Consider the following 25,973-nt stretch of genomic DNA (forward strand, 5'->3'; position numbering starts at 1 on the left):
TCTGTTTATCATTTGCAATTTACAATAAAAGGCTATTTAAAGATTTAAAAAATGGACTTCCTCCCCATGTCCACACCTACCTATGTCTAAAAGAAGGGTTTCTCTACTGAAAGGACTAACATACTAAGTCCAAGTATTGCAATAATTTTTATTTCTTTATTGAGAGTCTGTTTTATTCGTTTAGCTCAGGAGCTCAGGGATTTTAGGGTCAGGAGCTAAAGGTTCAAAGTGTTAAATTTCTTGGAAGTCTTATCACTCCATAGACTTGTAATCCAGTTTGTTTTTCTCCATACAGTCACAGTGATTGCCTACAAGAATGGACCTACCCTCTAACACAATTTGTTTTTCTCCATACAGTCACAGTGATCGCCTACAGTGGAGAGTTCAGTTTAGAAAACATAACTCTCACATCATCATTTGCTAAGGGGAAGCAAAGCACTCAAGTCAAACTTAAAATGGAGATATCTAATATCTATGGGACATCAACAGATATAGATCTCACCGTACAGGTAAATAGCATAAGTGTTTATAAACAAACTAATGCACAAAATATTTACAGATTCTAATAAATAATTTATGGATAATAATTAGCATTATTGGGTGCTGATGTCTAGCTAGTGATAATTACAATAAGAAGCCAAAACTATTCATTCTCTATTCATTTTCATTTAAATGTTTATTTTACACAGTAATCTAGAGAAGGATGAAACATTCACTTTGTAAATGTTTTTTCCATGTACTAAGCTAGAATTGAAAGATCAGAAACTTTTACTTTGTAAATGTTTAACTCCATGTACAAAGTTAGAGGTTGAAGATCAGAAACATTCACTTTGTATGTTTTTTCCATGTACTAAGCTAGGAGTTACAGAAAAATTCACTTTGTAAATGTTTAACTCCATGTTCTTAGTTAGAGGTTGAAGACCAAAAACATTTAGTTTGTATGTTTTTTCACTAAGCTAGAAGTTACAGAAAAATTCACTTTGTAAATATTTAACTCCATGTACTAAGCTAGAAATTGAAGAAAAATTCACTTTGTAAATGTTTAACTCCATGTACTAAGCTAGAAGTTGAACAAAAATTCACGTTGTAAATGTTTAACTCCATGTACTAAGCTAGAAGTTGAAGACCAGAAACAGCTGCTTAGCAAAGTTGCTGAAGCCTTGTCCAGTCTTACTCAGGGAACTCAAGGTAAACAACCAATCAAATTGAATGTCAAGAAAGACGATGATTTAAAAGTAAAACTCTTTCTTAGATAAACAAAACCTACTTGTGACAGCTACCTTCTAAATTTCTGCCTTTTACTTTGTACATTGTTTATCTTATATGATTTTATCTCGGGTGTATGGGTGACTGTAGCTAATTTTTTTTCACTAGAATGTGCTAGACCACCTTCACATAAAAAAAACCTAGACTAATGTCTTAGTTCAAACATTATATTTGAATACTACTTTAGATCTAAGTATCTAGATTAAATGACTTCTTAATCTGTTCAATATCATCATCTATTCATGTATTCCATGTAACTTTCTTATTACAGAAGACATCAGAACTGCCAATGATATTGCTACTCTTATCAGCTTCAACGACTCAGCTTCATATGAAGAAAAAAGAGCAGTAAGCATTAATATCTGCAGTTAGTTTTTACAAAATTTTCAATTAACTTATTCTCGTATTGTAAATCTTGTAAAATACAGTATACCTGGGCTCTTGGTGGTAGGCTTTTAATAAAAATTGATTAGGTTGTTGAAACACATTTTAAAGAAAAAAAAAACAATCACATATTGTTCAAATAATTTGTTCTGAAAAGCAAACTTTTTAATTCAGTTATATCGAACTGAACCAAATATCCTGAGCATTAAATTGGTAATTTGAATGTCCTCTAGATTTCCGCTCATGAAATGCGAATGTCTAAAACAACACTGAATAGACTGTATTCCACAATTCCAGACTAAGACCAAACTTTAAAATCATGATGTGTACTTATGATATTATATAATAATTAACAAAATTAGATCTTTAGCTTATGTGATGATAAAATTTAATTTAAAAATTTTAAATCTTTCAGCAAATGAAGGTTATTCATTTTGATATTGAGAATTAGATATAATTTTATTTGTGTGTCATGTAAAATCCAGTATTCTGCATGCAATTTGTTGTCATACTTGTAGCCTTTGTCAACAGGTGCGGCAGATGTTGCTGAGAGCAATAAGAAATTATCACGCATCAACTCCAGAGAGTGTCGAGCATGTTTCATTTGTGCTGATGAAAGCTGTGTTTAGAGAGAATGAGCTGGAAGAAGATGGTTTGGTAAGGACTGCTTTCTGTCAGGCGCTTAAACATTGTAATAACAGACTCGGATAATATATTGGACACATTTTACATTATAACATGGATTAATAAGGTGTATTGGACACTTTAAAGTTATACTAATTAATATAGATTAGTATGGATTTTTCTAAATTACTTAATTAACCAATTTGCAGGACAGTGGTTTGGTTGCGGCGAAGCACTTCAGTGACAAACTAGCCTCAGCTTGTACAGACAATTCTGACGTTATTTCACAAGTAGCAAAGTATTACTATTATAGTTAATTAAACATAAATACTTTTTCTTTACTGGCGTCATTTCACAAGTAGCAAAGTATTATTATTATAGTTAATTAAACATAAATACTTTTTGCTTACTGATGTCAAAGACTAATTCTCATAATAAATCACTGAAGTACTTTTTGTTTTAAATGTTTGTTTTGTTTCCTACTTATTATTATTATTCATGCTTGCTAATTCAAATATGTATTTTGATATCTTCTGTAATATTGAAATATGATTTATGATTATTTGTCTTTTTTAAATCTATAATTGTGAGTTTTGATAACTGCTGTAAAAATTATAAAATGAACATTATACCTATTCTAAATTTGAAAGCATTGAAATAGGTTAAACAGTGTAATGTTTTGATATGGCAGGGTACAGGTCCATGCCCTGAGTACACTTCTGTCAAAAACTTCGGAATCTGGCAAAACTTTAGTGGCAGACTCAAAAATGGAAGGGGATGAGAAAACCAACAAGTTGAGAGCGGTTAGTATCAAAACAGTTTGAAAGAAACAAGAAATTTATGAAAATCAGTCTTCTTGTGCTCTACTTTAGCATTATAATTCTGTTTCTCTGCTGAAAATATTTAATACATCCATTAGAAACATTTCTCATTTGTTCCTTATTCTGTCTGAATTCTTCAATAGCTTGTTTTTTGTACTTATTGATTTAAAATTTTAAATTGTTTTTTAAAACAATATGTTTAGAAAAAAGCAACATTTGTGGTGATTACTTTTGTATTGATGCAGAATTTAAACCATGGATTTCTAGCCACTGCATCGGTTGAACAAATAGCAGAGGTTTTACAGTCTTCCCTAGCTGCAGAAGATGAAACTGTTGAGGTAATATATATATTTATATATATATATATATATATATATATATATATATATATATATATATATATATATATATTTAGAAGGCTTCAGTAAGCTCAACCTAACAACTTTAATACAAACTATTATTGCTTTAAAAAGCTTGTTTATTAAAAAAATTACTTCAGTTCTATTCTTAAGAATAGTTATACATTTGATGCAAGTCTAGACTAAAACCATCTTGTTTGCTTATTTTTTTTTTTAATTTGGTGATTTGTTTTGTTACATGGTTTCAGTTGACGACAGAATTTGTGGACTTGACAGTGGCATGGCAAAATTTATCTGAAGAGTCTCAGTTTAACTACTCATCGAAAAATGGCCTGGTCAATTTTCTCTTACCTGGCTCAGAGGTGGGAGCAGAGAATGATGAGAGAGTGGACACAGAGGTAATCTTTGACCTCTAACCTTTCACATTGCCTTGTTTTATCTATATTAGGCATCTGTGTTAGCTTTTCATTTGTGTACCTTACAACAATTATATAAGCATTAAGTCATAAAGTGGACTATTTATAAGATGACATATTCATAAGGTGAAAACCTCTATAGGGGGGTTGCCATAACTTTTTTATAAGAAGAAAAAATATTTTGTTAAATAACTAGTAAAGTATGGTTCAAGATGTCTGGAGAAGTGAAAAAAAATATTTTTTAAGATAAAATTTCATGACTTCACTGCTTGTATTCGACAATTTTTCCACGAGCTATTCTGATAAAGTGTTTGTGGATGACAAATGGTGTTGTATGTTACAAACTTGAAACTTTACAGTTTGAGCTGTACAAGAAAAACCCGTATGTTGGAGCTGCAGATAACGTACACGGAGATCTGCCTGTGCTGAATGTGAAATTTGTGAGACACAAGAAAGAAGGGGGGAAGGAACCAGGAAGTACTGTACAATTTAGTAAACCAGCTGATATCTTCATTGACTTCAACAGTAAGTTGACTCGTACAGTACAATTTAGTAAACCAGCTGACATCTTCATTGACTTCAACAGTAAGTTAACTCGTACAGTACAATTTAGTAAACCAGCTGACATCTTCATTGACTTCAACAGTAAGTTAACTTGTACAGTACAGTTTAGTAAACCAGCTGACATCTTCATTGACTTCAACAGTAAGTTAACACCTATAGCTTTACGAAACAGCTGCATATTTCTGTAGTTTAAAAAAATTAGCTATACCTAAATAAATTGTATTCGCCCCATGTTCCATGGTCGAGTCGGTAAAGCTCATGGTTGATAAATTAAAAAAAAAAGTCTCGAGTTCAAACCCTCTGGCAGATAAGGCTCGATCCCTCCCAACACTAAAAATTAAGAACGAAGAAGAAGAAGACCCCATGTTCAGCTGAAAAAACAATTGATTACAAATAAAATACCCACTCTATGCCATGTTTATGTCCAGCAGACAAAACCATTAATTACAAACAAATTGTATCCACTCCATGTTTTAATGTTCCACAGACAGAACAATTAATTACAAATTGTATCCACTCCATGTTTTTATTTTCCACAGACAAAACAATTAATTACAAACAAATTGTATCCACTTCGTGCTTTTATGTTCAGCAGGCAAAACAATTAATTTCAAACAAATAGTATCCACTCCATATTTTTAGGCTATGCAGGTGAAACCAATGATTACCAACAAATTGTATCCATTCCATGTTTTAGGCTCTGCGGGTGAAGTTATTGATTACCACGTAGCTGTAGCCACAGAGACTCTAAAAGGCATCACGTACATCCGTAGATCAGGCTGTATAATGATGTCTGTACAAAGATCAACCACTGAGGCAACCATTTTAAAAATCAACCCTCCAGGCAATTTGAAGCTGAAAGTTAAAGCTAAATTTAGCAATGTTATTAGTGCCTTTGAAAATGTAAGTTGAAGCCAAATTTAGCAATGTTATTAGTGCCTTAGAAAATCTAAGTTTCCTTAATAAGCTGGGTCGATAATCAATTTAAAATTTTGAAGTGAAATACCAGGCTAAAATAAAAACAATTTTAATTTTTAAAAATTGTAATAACCGCCCTCTTAATACCTGTTTTATTAAAATTTTAATGTTTGTATTATTTACCTGAATTATATTTAGCTGCATGATGTTTGTATATTTTACCTGCATTATAATTAGCTGCATGATGTTTGTATATTTTACCTGAATTATAATTAGCTGCATGATGTTTGTATATTTTACCTGAATTATATTTAGCTGCAGGATGTTTGCATATTTTACTTAGCTCCATGATGTTTGTATATTTTACTTAGCTGCGTGATGTTTGTATATTTTACTTAGCTGTGTGATGTGTTTTACTTAGCTGCGTGATGTTTGTATATTGATGTTTGTATATTTTACTTAGCTGCGTGATGTTTGTATATTTTACTTAGCTGTGTGATGTGTTTTACTTAGCTGCGTGATGTTTGTATATTGATGTTTGTATATTTTACTTAGCTGCGTGATGTTTGTATATTTTACTTAGCTGCGTGATGTTTGTATATTTTACATAGCTGCATGATGTTTGTATATTTTACTTAGCTGTGTGATGTTTGTATATTTTACATAGCTGCATGATGTTTGTATACTTTACTTAGCTGTGTGATGTTTGTATATTTTACTTAGCTGCGTGATGTTTGTATATTTTACTTAGCTGCGTGATGTTTGTATATTTTACTTAGCTGTGTGAATTTTGTATATTTTACTTAGCTGTGTGATGTTTGTATATTTTACTTAGCTGCGTGATGTTTGTATATTTTACTTAGCTGCATGATGTTTGTATATTTTACTTAGCTGCGTGATGTTTGTATATTTTACTTAGCTGCATAATGTATGTATATTTTACTTAGCTGCGTGATGTTTGTATATTTTACTTAGCTGCGTGATGTTTGTATATTTTACTTAGCTGCATGATGTTTGTATATTTTACTTAGCTGCGTGATGTTTGTATATTTTACTTAGCTGCGTGATGTTTGTATATTTTACTTAGCTGCGTGATGTTTGTATATTTTACTTAGCTGCGTGATGTTTGTATTTTGATGTTTGTATATTTTACCTAGCTGCGTGATGTTTGTATATTTTACTTAGCTGTGTGATGTTTGTATATTTTACCTAGCTGCGTGATGTTTGTATATTTTACCTAGCTGCGTGATGTTTGTATATTTTACCTAGCTGCATGATGTTTGTATATTTTACTTAGCTGCGTGATGTTTGTATACTTTACTTAGCTGTGTGATGTTTGTATATTTTACTTAGCTGCATGATGTTTGTATATTTTACCTAGCTGCGTGATGTTTGTATATTTTACCTAGCTGCATGATGTTTGTATATTTTACTTAGCTGCGTGATGTTTGTATTTTGATGTTTGTATATTTTACCTAGCTGCATGATGTTTGTATATTTTACTTAGCTGCGTGATGTTTGTATTTTGATGTTTGTATATTTTACCTAGCTGCGTGATGTTTTTATTTTTTACTTAGCTGCATGATGTTTGTATATTTTACGTAGCTGAATGATGTTTGTATTTTGATGTTTGTATATTTTACTTAGCTGTGTGATGTTTGTATATTTTACTTAGCTGCGTGATGTTTGTATTTTGGTGTTTGTATATTTTACTTAGCTGCGTGATGTTTGTATATTTTACTTAGCTGTGTGATGTTTGTATATTTTACCTAGCTGCATGATGAAGAGATGCTGGAAATGCCTCTGAACGATGTAGAAAGTATAAATTCCACAGCTGGACTCCTGACAAGGGAGAACAATTTGTTGATTCTTCCAATGCTAACTATGGCAAGTATCACTTAATTTTTTTTTTATTTTCTATGACATAAACTCTGTGTTTTGAACTTTGAAATGGGAGAATAAAGAAAGTTGTTTATTTCAGAAGTGAAAATAATGTTAGCAGTATGTTACATTGCCACACAGATAGTCCAACTCCAGATTTGAGTGTGTTTAAAATGTGTAATTTTTTACACACAAAAATTAAACAAGCAAAAAAAAAAATTATTTTGAAACTTTAGGTAGTAAAAATATTTTGTTTTTACATAATTATTTATATCAAAATATTTCTATTGTGTGAATGGTTAACATTACTTTGAACATTAAGATTTGGGTATTAGTAGGGCTAGAATTTAGATTAGTCTTGATATATTGGTATTTGACATTCAATTATAAATCTTATACAAAAGAAAGTTTTTGAGCAATGGATAAAATGAATCTTGATTTGTTTGTATCATTTAGGCACAGGCAAAGAAAAAAGTTCAGTTTTACAGGATAAAAATCAAGGTCAAACTTCACCAAAGGCTGGAGCTTCCTACACTGAGGCAAGCAGACCTTGAACCTGATGATTGTGACCTGAATGAAACAGAAGCAAACTTCAATACACACAATTTAACAGTCCAGATTACACCTTACAGAGCATCTTGTCTTCATTTTGATAAAGACAAACACAAGTTTGTATCAGATCAATGTATGGTAAGTTACTACAAGTAATCTACATTACCAAATATATAAAAATGTAAAGGATTTTAATGAAGCATCGCATGATTTTAAAAGTTACTTATACAGCATCACTAGTATTTGTTAGTCTATAATGTATTTGAATATTGGTTTTAATCTTGATTTGAATCTTGATTTGAATCTTGGTTTAAATCTTGATTTGAATCTTGATTTGAATGTTGGTTTTAATCTTGATTCGAATCAACTGTGTAGCTCTCCATGTTTTCCAACTTGCACCACCTACACTGCCAATGCGTTGTTGCCGCTGCATTTACTGGAAGTGTTGTGATTGTGCCAAAGCTAATTAACCCCCTTGACGTTGGACTCTTCCTGCAGATTTTTGAAAACCCTCTAGTTGTAAGTTTGAATCATCTTTTACTTAATTAAACTAAATAGCATGAATTGTACTGGCCATTATTTAGTACATGATATATTAACACTTTATAGAAAACTTGTTTTTAAAAAGTATAGTTAACTGACACAAAGTTTTTTGATAACTCAAACACTAGAAGTAAGATAAAATGTATACAGCTGTCCAATTGACAAAAAAACGTTTATAATAATTTAATGAAAGCTTGTATTAAAAAACTGAATTGTTTTGCTGCTTTTGTCAGGTTTAAGTTTTCTTGTACCAAATTGATGCGGTAAATTAACATAAAATTTTTGTTTGGATTGCAAAGTAAAATACTTTTAAATGACCAAGAATCTTGTATCCAACTTAAGGTTTCAATGGTCATTGCTATTTGGATGATATTTGTGGCTGGAGTGCTGTATGGGCGAAGGAAAGATAAACAGGATGATATAAAGGTAACTCTTCAATTTTGAAGGTTAAAGATTTTAAAAGTTTTTTTTTATTGTTATATGTATGTTCTGTTCTTTTAGAATAGTCATGTAACAGCAATATATTTTATTGCTATTTCACTAATAATTTATGTCCATAAAGCTATCACTAAAAATTCCTGCTTCAAACCCCCTCTTCATGTTTACCCTATACAGACATGTAACATGCAAATGCTTACAATATTTTATCAATATGTGTATCAAAGAGAGGCGTGACAGTTCTTGATGACAACAGAGTCAACCAAACGTATGTTTACCCTATACAGACATGTAACATACAAATGCTTACAATATTTTATCAATATCTGTATTAAAGAGAGGTGTGACAGTTCTTGATGACAACAGAGTCAACCAAACGTATGTTTACCCTATACAGACATGTAACATGCAAATGCTTACAATATTTTATCTGTATCAAAGAGAGGTGTGACAGTTCTTGATGACAACAGAGTCAACCAAACATATGTTTACCTGGTGTGTGTAGTGACTGGCTGGTCCACAAGCTCCTCCACAACCTCCAATGTCTTCATCATCATCAAAGGCTCTCTGGCACTCAGTGATACACACATTCTCAAAGATGACACACGCAGGCTGTTTGAGGTACTCACATTTTGATAGTCTAGTCTCAAGGATGTCAGCTGTCTGAGGTACTCACATTTTGATAGTCTAGTCTCAAGGATGTCAGCTGTCTGAGGTACTCACATTTTGATAGTCTAGTCTCATGGATGCCACACGTAGGCTGTTTGAGGTACTCACATTTTGATAGTCTAGTCTCATGGATGCCAGCTGTGTGAGGTACTCACATTTTGATAGTCTAGTCTCAAGGATGCCAGCTGTCTGAGGTACTCACATTTTGATAGTCTAGTCTCAAAGATGTCACACGCAGGCTGTTTGAGGTACTTACATTTTGATAGTCTAGTCTCAAGGATGTCAGCTGTGTGAGGTACTCACATTTTGATAGTCTAGTCTCAAGGATGCCACATGCAGGCTGTTTGAGGTACTCACATTTTGATAGTCTAGTCTCAAGGATGCCACATGCAGGCTGTTTGAGGTACTCACATTTTGATAGTCTAGTCTCAAGGATGTCAGCTGTTTGAGGTACTCACATTTTGATAGTCTAGTCTCAAGGATGTCAGCTGTGTGAGGTACTCACATTTTGATAGTCTAGTCTCAAGGATGTCAGCTGTGTGAGGTACTCACATTTTGATAGTCTAGTCTCAAGGATGTCAGCTGTGTGAGGTACTCACATTTTGATAGTCTAGTCTCAAGGATGTCAGCTGTGTGAGGTACTCACATTTTGATAGTCTAGTCTCAAGGATGTCAGCTGTGTGAGGTACTCACATTTTGATAGTCTAGTCTCAAGGATGTCAGCTGTGTGAGGTACTCACATTTTGATAGTCTAGTCTCAAGGATGTCAGCTGTGTGAGGTACTCACATTTTGATAGTCTAGTCTCAAGGATGCCAGCTGTGTGAGGTACTCACATTTTGATAGTCTAGTCTCATGGATGCCAGCTGTCTGAGGTACTCACATTTTGATAGTCTAGTCTCAAGGATCTCAGCTGTTTGAGGTACTTACATTTTGATAGTCTAGTCTCAAAGATTCCACACGTAGGCTGTTTGAGGTACTCACATTTTGATAGTCTAGTCTCATGGATGCCACACGTAGGCTGTTTGAGGTACTCACATTTTGATAGTCTAGTCTCATGGATGCCAGCTGTGTGAGGTACTCACATTTTGATAGTCTAGTCTCATGGATGCCACACGTAGGCTGTTTGAGGTACTCACATTTTGATAGTCTAGTCTCAAGGATGTCAGCTGTTTGAGGTACTTACATTTTGATAGTCTAGTCTCATGGATGTCAGCTGTTTGAGGTACTCATATTTTGATAGTCTAGTCTCAAAGATGTCAGCTGTCTGAGGTACTCACATTTTGATAGTCTAGTCTCAAGGATGTCAGCTGTCTGAGGTACTCACATTTTGATAGTCTAGTCTCAAGGATGTCAGCTGTCTGAGGTACTCACATTTTGATAGTCTAGTCTCATGGATGCCACACGTAGGCTGTTTGAGGTACTCACATTTTGATAGTCTAGTCTCAAGGATGCCAGCTGTGTGAGGTACTCACATTTTGATAGTCTAGTCTCATGGATGCCAGCTGTCTGAGGTACTCACATTTTGATAGTCTAGTCTCAAGGATCTCAGCTGTTTGAGGTACTTACATTTTGATAGTCTAGTCTCAAAGATTCCACACGTAGGCTGTTTGAGGTACTCACATTTTGATAGTCTAGTCTCATGGATGCCACACGTAGGCTGTTTGAGGTACTCACATTTTGATAGTCTAGTCTCAAGGATGCCAGCTGTCTGAGGTACTCACATTTTGATAGTCTAGTCTCAAGGATGTCAGCTGTTTGAGGTACTCACATTTTGATAGTCTAGTCTCAAGGATGTCAGCTGTCTGAGGTACTCACATTTTGATAGTCTAGTCTCAAGGATGCCACACGTAGGCTGTTTGAGGTACTCACATTTTGATAGTCTAGTCTCAAGGATGCCAGCTGTCTGAGGTACTCACATTTTGATAGTCTAGTCTCATGGATGTCACACGCAGGCTGTTTGAGGTACTCACATTTTGATAGTCTAGTCTCAAGGATGCCAGCTGTGTGAGGTACTCACATTTTGATAGTCTAGTCTCATGGATGCCAGCTGTCTGAGGTACTCACATTTTGATAGTCTAGTCTCAAGGATCTCAGCTGTTTGAGGTACTTACATTTTGATAGTCTAGTCTCAAAGATTCCACACGTAGGCTGTTTGAGGTACTCACATTTTGATAGTCTAGTCTCATGGATGCCAGCTGTGTGAGGTACTCACATTTTGATAGTCTAGTCTCATGGATGCCAGCTGTGTGAGGTACTCACATTTTGATAGTCTAGTCTCATGGATGCCACACGTAGGCTGTTTGAGGTACTCACATTTTGATAGTCTAGTCTCAAGGATGTCAGCTGTTTGAGGTACTTACATTTTGATAGTCTAGTCTCATGGATGTCAGCTGTTTGAGGTACTCACATTTTGATAGTCTAGTCTCAAGGATGCCAGCTGTGTGAGGTACTCACATTTTGATAGTCTAGTCTCAAGGATATCAGCTGTTTGAGGTACTCATATTTTGATAGTCTAGTCTCATGGATGTCAGCTGTTTGAGGTACTCATATTTTGATAGTCTAGTCTCAAAGATGTCAGCTGTCTGAGGTACTCACATTTTGATAGTCTAGTCTCAAGGATGTCAGCTGTCTGAGGTACTCACATTTTGATAGTCTAGTCTCAAGGATGTCAGCTGTCTGAGGTACTCACATTTTGATAGTCTAGTCTCATGGATGCCACACGTAGGCTGTTTGAGGTACTCACATTTTGATAGTCTAGTCTCAAGGATGCCAGCTGTGTGAGGTACTCACATTTTGATAGTCTAGTCTCATGGATGCCAGCTGTCTGAGGTACTCACATTTTGATAGTCTAGTCTCAAGGATCTCAGCTGTTTGAGGTACTTACATTTTGATAGTCTAGTCTCAAAGATTCCACACGTAGGCTGTTTGAGGTACTCACATTTTGATAGTCTAGTCTCATGGATGCCACACGTAGGCTGTTTGAGGTACTCACATTTTGATAGTCTAGTCTCAAGGATGCCAGCTGTCTGAGGTACTCACATTTTGATAGTCTAGTCTCAAGGATGTCAGCTGTTTGAGGTACTCACATTTTGATAGTCTAGTCTCAAGGATGCCAGCTGTCTGAGGTACTCACATTTTGATAGTCTAGTCTCATGGATGTCACACGCAGGCTGTTTGAGGTACTCACATTTTGATAGTCTAGTCTCAAGGATGCCAGCTGTCTGAGGTACTCACATTTTGATAGTCTAGTCTCAAGGATGTCAGCTGTCTGAGGTACTCACATTTTGATAGTCTAGTGTGGAGGTATACAATGACTGGTGTTTTTCCATTTTCACATGTTGTACTGAGATACTGGTATCTCTTACAATACTAATGTTTGATAAACCTAGTGGCATCTAAACAACTGGCGACTTAAGTAGTGTTGAAATACTGTTGTTTATGTGACAGAACAAGTAGGTGATGGTGAACTTAAGTACTGTTGTTTTCAAACCTCTGGTGTTTCCAGACTTGTACTTTTATTATTTAAACAAATACTTTTGTCAGTAGGCTTGTAGTGGTGTTAATACAATACACTAAATTAGTGTATTTTGTGAATAGTCAGCATTTTGATTAAATGTTTTATATTTAAGGTAAGCTTTTTTTATTATTTTTTATTATTTTATGCAATTTTTGTTTCTAAAATCTCCTGGAATTTTATTTGAACTTTTGAGCATGAACCCTGACTAATATATTATGGAGAACTATGAATTGATTATATAACTCAATGTTTTATTAAGAGAAAACTCAAAGCAATAGCATAATGTATAACACAGTGTTCCCGCTAATGTTTAACACAAATGATATTGTCAGGATTTGAAACTTTGCTCTAGGCAGGAGCTGAGAACTGGTTTGTGTTGACTACAGCATCAGATTTAGGTGAGATTTTAACTGTGAGTGTGTGGACAGACTTCTCTGGTGGACATCCTTCATGGTGAGTACACAAGGTTAAAGCTTCATTGAACTCATTAATTTTTAACACAATTAAAAGTATATGTTGAAGATCTTGTAGATATTGTAGATGGTGTAGAGATCATAAATGTTGTAGAAGCAAGAAATTGCAGACATTGTAGATAGTGTAGAAATTGTAGAATTGTAAATATTGTGAGTGTTGTAGATGTTGTCAATAGTGAAGAAATTGATGCAGATTTTGTACGTATTATAGATGTTACAGATAGTATAGAAATTGTAAATGTTGTGGATGTTGGTAGATGTTTTAGATATTGTAGATGCTATGAATGTTGTTAATATTTTAAATGTTTTTGATGTTTTCAATGTGGTATTTGTTATAGATGTTGTTACATTATGGATGTTGTTGAAATAGATATTGTACATGTGTTTTAAGTAGTACATATTGCAGATGTTGTCATGATGTGGATATTTTAGCTATTGTAGATTTTGTTAATATTGTATTGTAGATGTTGTTGAAGTTGTATATATTTTAGATGTTTTAGATATTGTAGATGCTATGAAAGTTGTAAATATTTTAAATGTTTTTGATGTTTTCAATGTGGTATTTGTTATAGATGTTGTTACGTTATGGATGTTGTTGAAATAGATATTGTACATGTGTTTTAAGTAGTATATATTGCAGATGTTGTCATGATGTGGATATTTTAGCTATTGTAGATTTTTGTTAATATTGTATTGTAGATGTTGTTGAAGTTATATATATTTTAAATTTTGTAGATATTGTAGATGCTGTTGAAGTTGTGTTGACAATGTTGTAGCCTCGATGTTTCTAAGGGCATGTCATGTTACATATTTGGTCATCACATATTTCACTAGGCCTTACTTTTAGATACTTATGACAGCAATTAGAACTGTAATCTTATTTGTCGGCCTCTATACGACTACATCTTGTTGTGTTCAGGTTTCTGAACTCCGTGTTTGTTCAGAACATGCAGACACAAGAATCCTGGTTCTGTTTATACAATAGTTGGCTTAGTGTTGACAGGGGAGTTGGAAATCTTATGGCAGACATACCTGCCATGAAGGTACCATATGTACACACATCTGTATCCTGTCATACATACACTCACCTCTATCATACGATACATACACTCATCTGTATTCCTGCCATGCATACATTTCCATGTTCTATCTACATACAAACATTCAATATACTTTGATGCATATACATTTAATTGGTGTACTTTTATGTATGTATTTGGTACTAACTATACTAGGCATACTGTAATATTGCAGGAACATGTCTATGCTGGCAAAAGAAACCTCCAGTTTTTTAGCAGGGCCAACAATGACATGCGTAATGAGCACCTGTGGTTTGGGGTCATTGCAAAAACAAGCTACAACAGATTTACTCGGGTACACAATTGTCTTTAGAAATTTTAGTCCAGTATACTTTTAAATATGGATACAAAATTTCTTTTTACTGATTTTTAAGTTACATTATTTTTTTTAAAGTTACACTTACAGACCTAATGGTTACTAGGGCAGATGAAGTAGAGTTCACCCGTATCCTGTATCTGTAATATTTGCATATTGCAGGTATAGTGTGGTCAGTTCTATGTCCAGCATATTTCTCCTAATGTGAATCAGATTCCCATCAGAACTAGGAGGACTCAGGGATAACAAGTTGGGGATCCAAAGTTAAAACTTTGTGTTGACCTTTATGTACTTTATTGTGAATATTAATCAGGCTTCCTTTTTCATGTTTTCTTCATTCTTAATTGTAATTTTGGAGCGGATCTCCTCCAACATAATTAAGTATTCTCTTAAGTGTTAACATGTTACGCGCCATACAGTTATTTTTGTGTATGTTGAGGTAACAGGTTTATTTACAAATGAAAACATTTGAGTTTAATCTCATTATCTGACTTAATTATGTCTGTTGATTAATCTCATTATCTGACTTAATTATGTCTGTTGATTGATCTCATTATCTGACTTAATTATGTCTGTTGATTAATCTCATTAACTGACTTAATTATGTCTGTTGACTGATCTCATTATCTGACTTAATTGTGTCTGTTGATTGATCTCATTATCTGAATTAATTATGTCTGTTGATTGATCTCATTAACTGACTTAATTATGTCTGTTGATTGATCTCATTATCTGACTTAATTATGTCTGTTGATTAATCTCATTATCTGACTTAATTATGTCTGTTGATTGATCTCATTAACTGACTTAATTATGTCTGTTGATTAATCTCATTATCTGACTTAATTATGTCTGTTGATTAATCTCATTATCTGACTTAATTATGTCTGTTGATTAATATCATTATCTGACTTAATTATGTGTTGATTGATCTCATTATCTGACTTAATTATGTCTGTTGATTAATCTCATTTTCTGACTTAATTATGTCTGTTAATTGATCTCATTATCTGACTTAATTATGTCTGTTGATTGATCTCATTATCTGACTTAATTATGTCTGTTGATTGATCTCATTATCTGACTTAATTATGTCTGTTGATTGATCTCATTATCTGACTTAATTATGTCTGTTGATTAATCTCATTATCTGACTTAATTATGTCTGTTGATTGATCTCATTATATGACTTAATTATGTCTGTTGATTAATCTCATTAACTGACTTAATTATGTGTTGATTGAATGTTTCAGGTCCAGCGGCTGTTGACCGGCCTGACAATGCTGCAGTGTCTAATGATTTTTAATCTGATATTTTTTGAAACTATTGATCCTGATGATGCTGAACAATTTATCCAAGTTTTTGAACAGAAAATTCATTTAACTAGTATTATAATTGGTATAGAGACATCCATTATTATGAGCATTATAGGATTTCTTCTGGTAATAATGTTCAACAAGTGAGTACCCAGATGTTTACAGTACCTTGATTTTACTTTTTTATTTTAAAAATACAATTTTAAAATTGTTATTGCAGTTCAGACCTATTTTAATACAGGATTGCCCCTAAACCACATATTATAACACAGGATTGCCCCTAAACCACATATTTTAACACAAGATTGCCCCTAAATCACATATTTTAATACAGGATTGGCCCTAAACCACATATTTTAATACAGGATTGCCCCTAAACCACATATTTTAACACAGGATTGCCCCTAAACCACATATAACACAGGATTGCCCCTAAAGCACATATTTTAATACATGATTGCCCCTAAAGCACATATTTTAATACAGGATTGCCCCTAAACCACATATTTTAACGCAGGATTGCCCCTAAATCACATATTTTATTACAGGATTGGCCCTAAACCACATATTTTAACACAGGATTGCCCCTAAACCACATATAACACAGGATTGCCCCTAAAGCACATATTTTAATACATGATTGCCCCTAAAGCACATATTTTAATACAGGATTGCCCCTAAACCACATATTTTAACACAGGATTGCCCCTAAACCACATAAGAATAAAAATGATGAACTGACGGAAGAGGAAAAAGAAATGTTTCAAACTAAAATGGAGCGCGAAAAATATGTAGCAGAAAACCGTGTTGTACTTGACCTACCCGTACACAGCCCAAAGCAGAGCAGCGAGGAATCAGCGGAGGTGGCCAGTGATTGGGCAGAAAGTGAGGAAGTGGATGAGTCAGATAATGCGACCAATAGAAATTTTAATGCTGGGTCTTCATCAGTAGACGACGAACTAGAAATATGTGAGTATTTTTTTTAAAACAACCACTGAATTTCTGTCTCTAAAGATTCACATTTGTAACATTAAATATACATTAGTGCATGACACATGAAACATACATTAATTGTATGACACATTATGTATACATTAATTGTATGGCACATTATACATATATTAATTGTTTGACACATTAAACATACATTAATTTCATTTTTACAAATTACTTTATATCAATTTTATAAAACAATTCCAATGATGTATACAGATATAAAAAATGCTCTCTCTTAAATTGAAAATGAAATGTGAAGATTCTAAATGAACAAATATTATGTCTTCAAAATAATGATATCATTAGCTCTACTCATAGACCCTGAGCAAGAAAACAGAAAATGTACTAAAAGTACATGAAAAATATATTTTAAACTAAAGTGATATCTAGACAGCCACATCAAGTTTTGTAGTAACTTTCTGCTCATGAGCATGAAACAAATTGTTGCATTTACAGCTGAAGCTCTACTGAAGCAGAGACTGGCTGAAACTGTTGTGAACGTCCCATCTGACCAGGATAAAGATACCTCTCCAGAAAATGCAAAAACATTCATGTAAATATTTTTCTTAATTTTTAAGCCCCGTGTGTGTTTCAGACTTGAGAAGACTGCATGTAATCTGTGTGCATTTGAACTTTTCAAATTAAGCCTTGTAAATAACAAAAGCAAATTGTGCCTCGTAGCTACAAACTTTTCTACTTCTTATCTTTCTAAATTGAATTGAAATGCCCAATCATTGATAAAAAACTGTTACAAATCAAATACTTTCTCTTCAAACTAAATTTATGAGAGTTATTATTAGTTAAATTGATAGGTAGTTTACACATTGTTGTCAGATAGTTTTATGCAGATTTGTGTTTGACTTATCAGCAAGAGTATAATAAACTTCATTAATAAAGAATGCTTATATAAACCACCTATTTTTTTTTTTTTACAGGCTGCCCTGGTGGTTTCTAATAATAGCCTGGGTGATTCTAGGATCATTCAACTTATTTTTAGCCTACTACATCATGCTGTATGGTCTGAGTTTTGGATATGAATTGAGTGTTGACTGGGCTTTAGCTTTCTTCAGTGGTTTTTTTACCAATGTATTTATTGTACAGCCAGTTAAAGTCATCCTAATAGTCTTTGTATTTGTGCTCATCTTTAAGCAGACGTACACACTGAAAGAAAAGGCGCCACTTGCAAAACTGAGTACGTCATGGGTAACTATGAGAATATGCTTTTTGTAACTGCAATGAGTAAAAATATTTGTTGTTGATATCTGTATAATGAACTAGTTGGATAAAATATAAGAAATAGTATTTTAAATAAATAGCACTCAACCATTATTGATTTTATTGCAAAATTATCATAATACTACAACTTAGCGGAAAGGACGGTATGATAGCATAGCAGAGGGCTAGCCCAAAGGTCCCAGAAAGTCCCAGAGTCCACTCAGTTCTGATGGGTACCTGAATCACATTAGGGAAAGTTAAGACGGTTGGACATATTGAAACTTCAGAACTCTACGTCATCCACCTTATGGATGGTTTGGTCTAGAAGGAGAGCTTAACTTACAGCATGGTTTGAAAGTTTTACACTCACCAGTCATACATGTCCATTAGCTCTTCTACTTTACTAAAACATGTTTACTTCACAGTTAGTTGATCTTTTGTTAGGTAGTTATCACTAAGTTCAGTGTATCCAATCCTCAAGCCCTAAGACATAGCAATATAGTCAGTCTATAACTACAGTTTTGTTTTACCTGATGACTGATACAAATTCTCTTGCAGATGAAGGCCTGCATCTTGTCAACCAGAAGAACTTCATCAATGAGAAATACGGATCTCCTTCCACCAAAGCTATCTACCAAGTACCTCTCAACGTTGCAGAGGCGGAACAGATTTTAAAAAGGCTAAAAATAGAACATGATGCTAAAGAGGTGATGTTGTCTAACTGTCAGTAAAATCTTTACAATTTTACATTTAAATTCTTATTGAAAATTATAAATGTATAAGACATTATGTCATCAGTCAGGGGTGAGGAGTGTGAGTCCCACTGGGTGACACCATTTACGAGGTCACATCAAATTAAAAAATAGAAACTTTGCCATCAAAACAATGTTTTATTCAATTAAAAATATTACAAAACAATGGGAAAAGGTTGACAACAAACGCAAAATTCTAAATTATTTTATGGGATGGGATGACACCTTCGCTTACTGAAATGGCTTTACCTGACCTAATGGTATAAGGTAACAGCTTAGGAATATTACCTTACTTTATTTCTTGATTAAATTATTAAAATCTAAAAGCATTATACAATTGTTTACAATTTTGAATTAAAAATGTAAATAACTTTTTAACAAAATATTCCTTGAATGGATCAGATGCTGAGGGATCTTGTTCTGTACCTTGTCTTTATGGTGTGTATTCTCTCTGTCGTACACGGACACTTGGACGTTTACCTGAGGTACCGGCAAATTAAATTCACTAAAGAAGTTTACCTGGGCGTAAGAGAGCCACTACATTCTGTAAGCCTGAGTTTGTTTTCCATAGTTAAATTAATTTGTCAAATTATGGGGGAATTTGATATTTTGTAGCCTACAGAAATGAATCACAATATCTAACTTGTTTTAAGATTGGCTTTATCATCTCTTTCATTTACCAGAAATTTATTTCTATTTATCATTAAATTTATATAACTGATTCTCTTTTCAGTGGGATGCAGGGGAAAGTTTACTTGCAGATGTAAGTGAAGTATATTTTATTCTTACTTATGTTGCAACAATGTAAAAAAATGTAATGTTACTCTTAGAAGTAGGCTTAAACCTATGTGTGCCTTAAAATTCTAACAAGTAAATCTTAAACTTGACTTATACTTTATTGTTACTATGAATTATGAAATGCATGTGACAAACAGTTTGAAATTATTGATAGGCTTCTAATATATAGGCCTACCAATTTCTTACACAGCGTTTACACTTGGGACATGTGTAAATACATGTTCTAATAAAATTAAGTTACTATTTTTCCTAGATTTGTATAGCATACATGTTGAAATGTAATGTTATATTAACTTATATTACTAGGCCTACATAAGCCTTACAATTTGTATTGATGTTACCATCATATTGATGAGCTAGGCCTACATATGCCTTACAGTTTGTATTGATTGTTACCATCATATTGATGAGATAGGCCTACATATGCCTTAAAGTTTGTATTGATGTTACCATCATATTGATGAGATAGGCCTACATATGCCTTACAGTTTGTATTGATGTGACCATCATATTGATGAGATAGGCCTACATATGCCTTACAGTTTGTATTGATGTTACCATCATATTGATGAGATAGGCCTACATATGCCTTACAGTTTGTATTGATGTTACCATCATATTGATGAGATAGGCCTACATATGCCTTACAGTTTGTATTGATGTGACCATCATATTGATGAGATAGGCCTACATATGCCTTACAGTTTGTATTGATGTTACCATCATATTGATGAGATAGGCCTACATATGCCTTACAGTTTGTATTGATGTTACCATCATATTGATGAGATAGGCCTACATATGCCTTACAGTTTGTATTGATGTTACCATCATATTGATGAGATAGGCCTACATATGCCTTACAGTTTGTATTGATGTTACCATCATATTGATGAGATAGGCCTACATATGCCTTACAGTTTGTATTGATGTTACCATCATATTGATGAGATAGGCCTACATATGCCTTACAGTTTGTATTGATGTTACCATCATATTGATGAGATAGGCCTACATATGCCTTACAGTTTGTATTGATGTTACCATCATATTGATGAGATAGGCCTACATATGCCTTAAAGTTTGTATTGATTGTTACCATCAGGTCCGTGAAGTGGAAGACATGTGGGACTACATCATAGATTATCTTATACTGCCTTTAGTGGCAGACGACCATGAAAAAATGTCACCTGACTCGTCCTACCTGATTGGTCCAGCTCGTCTCAGACAGGCCAGGGTTGAACCAGACACCAGTGAGTTGCTCTAAAAGCTCATCAGCTTACTGCACTTCTTTATCATTCAAATGAAAATCTCTCATCAAATTTTGGTTTCAAAAAAACTAGTTAACTCAATAAAATTAATTAGGTCTGTCATAAAAAGCACCTTAAAATCTAAAATATTTGTATCACTTAAAGTTTGTTTAATAATATTTATAGCTAGAAAATACAAAATAACTCCACCATAAAAAGAATCCCCATAACAAGTTTTCAAAAGCTGCTATATAGTTGTGAACTGCATGAAAACAAACCTTCATCTGCATCCTTTATGTAAATGTTTGTGTGAAATAACTTGCTTGTATTTCGGCTATTGAATAAAAACTTCTAAATACAATGGTAAAGCAAGTTTGCTGTAAAACTTTCAGGTGGTTGTCTGGGAATTCCTGAAAATATTCGTGATATTTATGGATTAGAATTTTGTTCACTCTCTATGAAGAATGGGGTTGAAGAAAAAAGAAGTTTCGAGGGGACTTGGGAAAACCCTTCCAATCTTACCAAAGTGGACATGGAAGACTCCCCGTATGTCTACAGGACTGCAGAAGAGCTTAAAACTGCTTCCTTCAGAGGTAAAAAAAAAATAGATTTACCCTTATTATCAAACTTGAGTTCAAATTCAAGTTCCTACCAGTAGAATGTATGAGAGCTTTGATAGGTACCTTCCTCACAGCTGGGCATAAGGCTGACATTGTCTCTTCATTAGCCAAGGTCTCTGAAACAGGTGAACTCCACCTTCCTAGGTACTTTGCTTAATAATATTAAACTGATTTTAACTTTTTTGCCTTTCATTAACATGCAATTAATTATTTTTTGTCACTAATTACAATAAGATGTAGTTTGTAGTAGAATATGTATGGTTTGCCTAGAGCTAAAACTTTACCACATTGTTTTAAAGGTTATTTTAGTAAGTATACAGGAGGTGGCTATGTGGCTATTCTATCAAGGAAAGATTATAAGTCTTGTAAAACTTCATTAGAAAAACTTCGCAGAAAGGATTGGATAGACCAACACACTAGGTAGGCATGGAAATTACACAAAATATATTATTAAAATCTAAAAAAACTGTTTTAAAAATATATGTTAAAGTATTATATTATTTGAGCAAAGATTATAGTTTTTAGGAAACTACATGTATAAAATATGTAGGAACTTACATGTATAAGAGATCTGGCACAAAAGTTTCTTGTTTTAAATGATTATCATTAGTCAGGGATAGGTCTTGAACTCTTGCACAAACTGGACACATCTGACACAAGTATAACCAGCTTCTATTTTTTCCACAGATGTGTGTTTGTTGAGTTTACATTGTACAACCCAAGTTCTGATCTGTTCACACATGTTGTTATAGCTTTTGAGTTTGATGTAACTGGGGGGCTGTTTCCTCATTACCATGTCAACTCTGCCAGATTTTATTTAGGGGAGAAGAGAAAAGAAAGATGGCTTGTACTAGCAGAGGTATGAGCCTATTTATTTTAAAAATATTTTTTATTGCGTTGTTTAAGAGTGAAACGATTTAAAAATTATTTTTTTTTAAAAACGTTCTAGATCTATGTGTTCAAAAATAAAACAGTAAAAAAATTGTGAACTAATATTTTCCACAGGGGGTTACCTTCGTCTGCCTCTTGTTCTACACTGCAATACAATTTAACGCACTTTACATGAGTGGCTTTTACTGTTATATAAAGAACTATTGGAACATTATTGAGGTGAATTTTATAAGAATTTACTTTACGTTTTATGCTAAGCACACTTTGAACTTGGTTACTCTGTGTCACATACAAAATTTGTTTGTGAATGTTCAACTGTAGGTTTAAAATTGTATAGCTAATAAATCTGTCCTTATTCACACAGTTATAAGTCAGTCCCAAATCTAATAATTAACCTATACAAATGTAAAAATAAGTGAACTTTTACCCGCATAGATCCTAAAATTTCAAATCTTTCATGTCCTAGGTGATTGTTCTCCTCTTGTCCTACGTAGCTGTATGCCTATACTACCTACGGTTAATAGCCTTCACAGATGCCTTGGACTTACTAAATAAATTCGGTCATGCATACTTCATTGACTTCCATACAGTTTTTTACAGGAACTTTGATTTCCATGTAGTTATGGGATTTTTGGCTGCTTTTGTCATAGTCAAGCTGGTAAAAGTAGTCACGTATGTAGTTTTTTTTGCTTATTTACCCTTTATTACAAGTTATTGTTTTAAATTCCTTTAGGTCATCATTTCATGGTAAACATTTTCTTTTTCTGTTTTTTTTTATTGTGGTGTGTAATTTCTAGTGTGATAAAAAGAGATATATATTTTTTATATTAGTATCAATGGAATGTCTGAAGTTTAAGTCTCAGTTTAAAATTTGGGAGTGGGCATGGTAGGGGGATTGGCAGAGAGACAGAAATGCTGCCTCAAAAGTCTGTATTTCTTGAGTACAAGATGTGGTTACATAACTGTTTTTTTAAAAATGCCCTCAACCTCTCCTTGAAGTCAACTGGAATGGCCATGGACAAGGGTCGGCAACCTTTTGAGACGGAAGGGCCAAAATTTACAACTTTCAAAATTTCCCAGTTTTTAAAGAGCCACTAACATTTTTTTATTTCAATATTTTATTATTTGATTAGGAATAGGTAAATAAATTTGATTTGTCATTTAAAATACATAGCTTTAAATATGAAATAATATTTATTCATACAAAAAATACACTTGTTTCGCCAGAATAATGAAATTAGTAATCAAAAAATAAAAATATATTACTATCCCAATCCACTTTAGAAGCAGTTAACTTTTTTTTTCTTTCTTTACGGACATTACCGGCTCAGGGGGTGTCTCCCATTAGCCAGACAGGCCTCACCACGGCAAACTCCGACTATCTTGGATATCGGTTTGATTACCATGTATCGTCGCTTCTGTCCTTAAGTTCTCACCAAGCTTATCTTTCACCCCACTGAACGCAGGGTAAACTCATACCCCACTGTCCAGTACCCCACTGTCCAGTACCCGGTTCAACAGTAGGAAGCTAATAACTAAAAAAGCTACGTCACTCACGTCAAATTAATAATTACTGACAGATATGTAAATGCATTCTGAATACAATAACAATCCACATTTAACGATATTGGAAGAAGTTGGCACTTGGGCAGTAGCAAGCTTGGAATAGTCGCCACGAGGCTGGCCATAACATGGATGTGCGGCTGGGCCTGGTGCCCAAGCGGCTATCCGTATACTTTCTAGTGCAAATATTTGCACTGCTCTCTGATGAGTTTTATTCTTCTGTTTAATGGTTATATTTTATTTATTTTCAAAACTGACAACAAAAATTATACTGTAAAGCAACACAAGTTTAAACTTTATGCAAGGAGCTGGAGAGCCGCAGGTTGCCGACCCCTGGCCATGGAGAGTAAAACAATTCAAGTCTCAACAATAGTTTTCAATGATAAAATACACAATAGTGGTCAATGGTGTATAGCCCAGTATTGTAGTTATATTAAAATAAATAATATAACATCCCTTATCACAACAATCTCTAGAATCTACTAACCCAAATTAAAAGTGTTTGCTGAACTACTATTATATTACTAGTAATTATTTGTTTGAATATTTCTAGCCTTAATAAAAACCGGAAGTCATTTTGTACTAATTTCATAAATGTTATAAAATATTCAATTTTGGTTGAAAAATATGCTTTCTGGCAACAAACATTTGGAACCAGCTTTTATTGTGAAGGATTCTACTTAAATGTTCCTGAAGTTTAAAATCCTATTTACTTATATTAAAAAGATCTCTGATTTGAATTTTTTTCTTTACTTGCAGGTTCAACCCATTCCTAATAATTTTCTTGAGAACAATGGAGGTGATCACACCTGGGATTTTTGGCTATTCCATCATCTCACTGTTACTTTTGATCGCACTCGCAGCACTTGGCAATCTGCTCTTTGGCTCTAAAGTGATAGGGTACATGACCATTGGGAGAAGCTTCTATTCCCTGCTGTTCTTCATCCTGGGTGAAGCCAACTATGTTTACATGTCCACCCTTGTCGATGTTCTCTGGCCCTTCTACTTCCTCATGGTCATGTTTATTACTCAGTACTTGGTACTTAATTTCTTCATAGCTATTTTGAGAGAAGGGCTAGAGCGGACAAAGTTACAGGAATTTACAGAAGAAAGTGAAACAGTCAAATACATGATCCAAAGTATTGTTCGATTGTTAGGATTGAGTCGAAAAAATCGAAGAAAGCTTTGAATAAATTTTAGGTTTGTGTTGCTAGCTATTCTCGTTAGTGTTGAGAGCTGCAACATGATTAACATGTCAATAAACACATTTTTATGAGATGCAAATTAATTTTAAAAACTGCCGCATACATAATTTATTGTCTTAAATCACAATAAACGTGTTTGATCATTTTAATAAAAGTAGTTAATTTTTTGTATCATATCCATTCTATATAATTCTTAAAAAAACTAAATACTGTTAGTGATTCATTTTGCCATCCATTAAATAGTTTGATTTCCATGGTCATCAAAATAAGTAATACAGATTGGCTGAAACCTGAGTAGATTGTCTATTTTGATGAAAAATCATGTTAACAATCTTATATTCAACTGAAGCAGTACATCATTTCTATTGATTCTAAAGGTGAGAATTGTTAGAGAATAAAACACCTGAGTAAAGTCTACAGAGAACAACAAATGTTTCTAAGAAAGTTGTTTTTAGTTTTTGTGTAGTTACATGTCATGGGACATACATCTTTTTGTATATACACTAGCCATATTTGCACCAGAACATGGTATTTTATAAGTGGTCT

General features: G+C 33.5%; 2 protein-coding genes across 3 annotated transcripts in view; both read left to right on the forward strand.

Annotated features, from left to right (window-relative positions):
• LOC131946524 (uncharacterized) overlaps nucleotides 1-7,787 on the forward strand; it is a 33,465-nt gene extending 25,678 nt beyond the window's left edge. Inside the window, exons 16-27 of the mRNA XM_059307344.1 lie at nucleotides 358-509; nucleotides 1,113-1,188; nucleotides 1,538-1,614; nucleotides 2,182-2,307; nucleotides 2,484-2,572; nucleotides 2,966-3,077; nucleotides 3,341-3,433; nucleotides 3,703-3,852; nucleotides 4,230-4,395; nucleotides 5,132-5,337; nucleotides 7,126-7,243; nucleotides 7,690-7,787. Coding sequence (XP_059163327.1) covers nucleotides 358-509; nucleotides 1,113-1,188; nucleotides 1,538-1,614; nucleotides 2,182-2,307; nucleotides 2,484-2,572; nucleotides 2,966-3,077; nucleotides 3,341-3,433; nucleotides 3,703-3,852; nucleotides 4,230-4,395; nucleotides 5,132-5,337; nucleotides 7,126-7,243; nucleotides 7,690-7,787 — 1,463 coding nt within the window. The remainder of the gene's footprint in view (nucleotides 1-357; nucleotides 510-1,112; nucleotides 1,189-1,537; nucleotides 1,615-2,181; nucleotides 2,308-2,483; nucleotides 2,573-2,965; nucleotides 3,078-3,340; nucleotides 3,434-3,702; nucleotides 3,853-4,229; nucleotides 4,396-5,131; nucleotides 5,338-7,125; nucleotides 7,244-7,689) is intronic.
• LOC131946531 (polycystin-1-like protein 2) lies at nucleotides 7,696-25,538 on the forward strand. 2 transcript variants are annotated; one of them, XM_059307355.1, is made up of 21 exons: nucleotides 7,696-7,923; nucleotides 8,161-8,304; nucleotides 8,671-8,754; nucleotides 9,208-9,387; nucleotides 13,306-13,406; nucleotides 14,346-14,469; nucleotides 14,681-14,800; nucleotides 16,075-16,280; nucleotides 16,838-17,106; nucleotides 17,590-17,686; nucleotides 18,069-18,325; nucleotides 18,907-19,055; nucleotides 19,503-19,646; nucleotides 19,834-19,863; nucleotides 21,004-21,151; nucleotides 21,541-21,741; nucleotides 22,068-22,188; nucleotides 22,456-22,627; nucleotides 22,774-22,878; nucleotides 23,126-23,331; nucleotides 24,982-25,538. In XM_059307355.1, the coding sequence occupies exons 1-21, from the start codon at nucleotides 7,921-7,923 to the stop codon at nucleotides 25,409-25,411; spliced, it is 3,291 nt and encodes a 1,096-aa protein (XP_059163338.1). In that variant the 5' UTR covers nucleotides 7,696-7,920; the 3' UTR covers nucleotides 25,412-25,538. The 2 variants fall into 2 exon arrangements, with proteins under 2 accessions (XP_059163338.1, XP_059163339.1); XM_059307356.1 differs by lacking the exons at nucleotides 7,696-7,923; nucleotides 8,161-8,304; nucleotides 8,671-8,754; nucleotides 9,208-9,387 and adding an exon at nucleotides 12,607-12,615.
• The last annotated feature ends 435 nt before the right edge of the window (nucleotides 25,539-25,973 follow it).

The sequence above is a fragment of the Physella acuta genome, unplaced genomic scaffold (assembly GCF_028476545.2).
Source record: "Physella acuta isolate Inbredline_101_S28 unplaced genomic scaffold, ASM2847654v3 ptg000562l, whole genome shotgun sequence".
In the NCBI taxonomy this organism is placed as follows: domain Eukaryota; kingdom Metazoa; phylum Mollusca; class Gastropoda; family Physidae; genus Physella; species Physella acuta.